This window comes from Octopus bimaculoides, chromosome 23 (genome assembly GCF_001194135.2).
Source record: "Octopus bimaculoides isolate UCB-OBI-ISO-001 chromosome 23, ASM119413v2, whole genome shotgun sequence".
In the NCBI taxonomy this organism is placed as follows: Eukaryota; Metazoa; Mollusca; class Cephalopoda; order Octopoda; family Octopodidae; genus Octopus; species Octopus bimaculoides.
Window position 1 is genome coordinate 32,932,984 of NC_069003.1, and position 1,087 is coordinate 32,934,070.

General features: G+C 40.8%; 1 protein-coding gene across 5 annotated transcripts in view; it reads right to left on the reverse strand.

The window, feature by feature from the left end:
- LOC106879847 (AP-3 complex subunit delta-1) overlaps positions 1-1,087 on the reverse strand; it is a 56,718-nt gene that overhangs the window by 36,406 nt on the left and 19,225 nt on the right. For all 5 annotated transcript variants that reach the window (XM_052975996.1, XM_052975997.1, XM_014929561.2 and 2 more), the window contains exon 5: positions 321-428. In XM_052975996.1, the coding sequence (XP_052831956.1) occupies positions 321-428 (108 nt within the window). The remainder of the gene's footprint in view (positions 1-320; positions 429-1,087) is intronic.

Genomic DNA, 1,087 nt, shown 5'->3' on the forward strand with positions numbered 1-1,087 from the left:
TTAGTGTAATTGACTTGTCCCACTTCCTTGAAATTGCCAGGGAAGTAACAAACTGGGGTTAGTGTAATTGACTTGTCCCACTTCTTTGAAATTGCCAGGGAAGTAACAAACAAGAGGAAGACTAAGACCTGGATAGAAATTCAGCCAATCTCAGGATGCTGAACTTTGCAAATAAATGACAAAAAAACTCAATAAGTGGCAGGGTATTATATAGAAGAGGACATACCCAACCCTTGCAAGTATGGAAGAAAAAAAAATCATAAGTGTAAAATAAAACAATGATGATCCGCAAGCATCGATAAACATTTTCTTTTACTTACTAAAGTCATAATGTCGTTTGCAAGGTCTCTGGAAAGATCCTGAGATATAAAACAAGCCAATCCATTTAAGGCAACGCCAGAATCGTACATGTTCTGGCTGTTCAAATCCTGCAGAGGAGAGAAGAAAAAAAGGTATTGAAAGATAAATTTGAAAAACAAGTACAAAGTAAAGTGTTCACAACAAATGATAAATTTAAAACTATAGGTCTTGGAAGGCTTGTGGAGGAGTGTAGACACAGCCGCCCCTTGCTTCTCATTGAACCAAGTAAAACACAGGCAGGGCTGTGTGGTAGCAAGTTTGCTTCCCAACCACATTGGGAAGTCCCATTGTGTGGTACCTGGGGCAAGTGTGTCTTCTATCATAGCTCCAGGCAAACTGAAGTCATCAGAGTGGATTTGGTAGTTGGAAACTGAAAGAAATCCATCAGATATATATATGATGGGTGCATCACTCATAGGTTAGTGTTTCAAGCTAACAATCATGAGGTAGTGAGTTCGATTCCTGGACCATGCTGTGTGTTGTATTCTTGAGCAAGACACTTTATTTCACGTTGCTCCAGTTCACTCATCTGTAGAAATTGAGTTGTGACATTTCTGGTGCCAAGCTGCATCAGCCTTTGGCTTTCCTTTGGGTAATATTGGTGACGTGGAGAGGGGAGGCTGGTATGCATGGGCCACTGCATTTGCCCAGACTTGTACCTTGGAGGGGAACTTACTAGAAGTAATCCTATGGTCATCCATGACCAAAAGGGGTTTTTACCCTATAT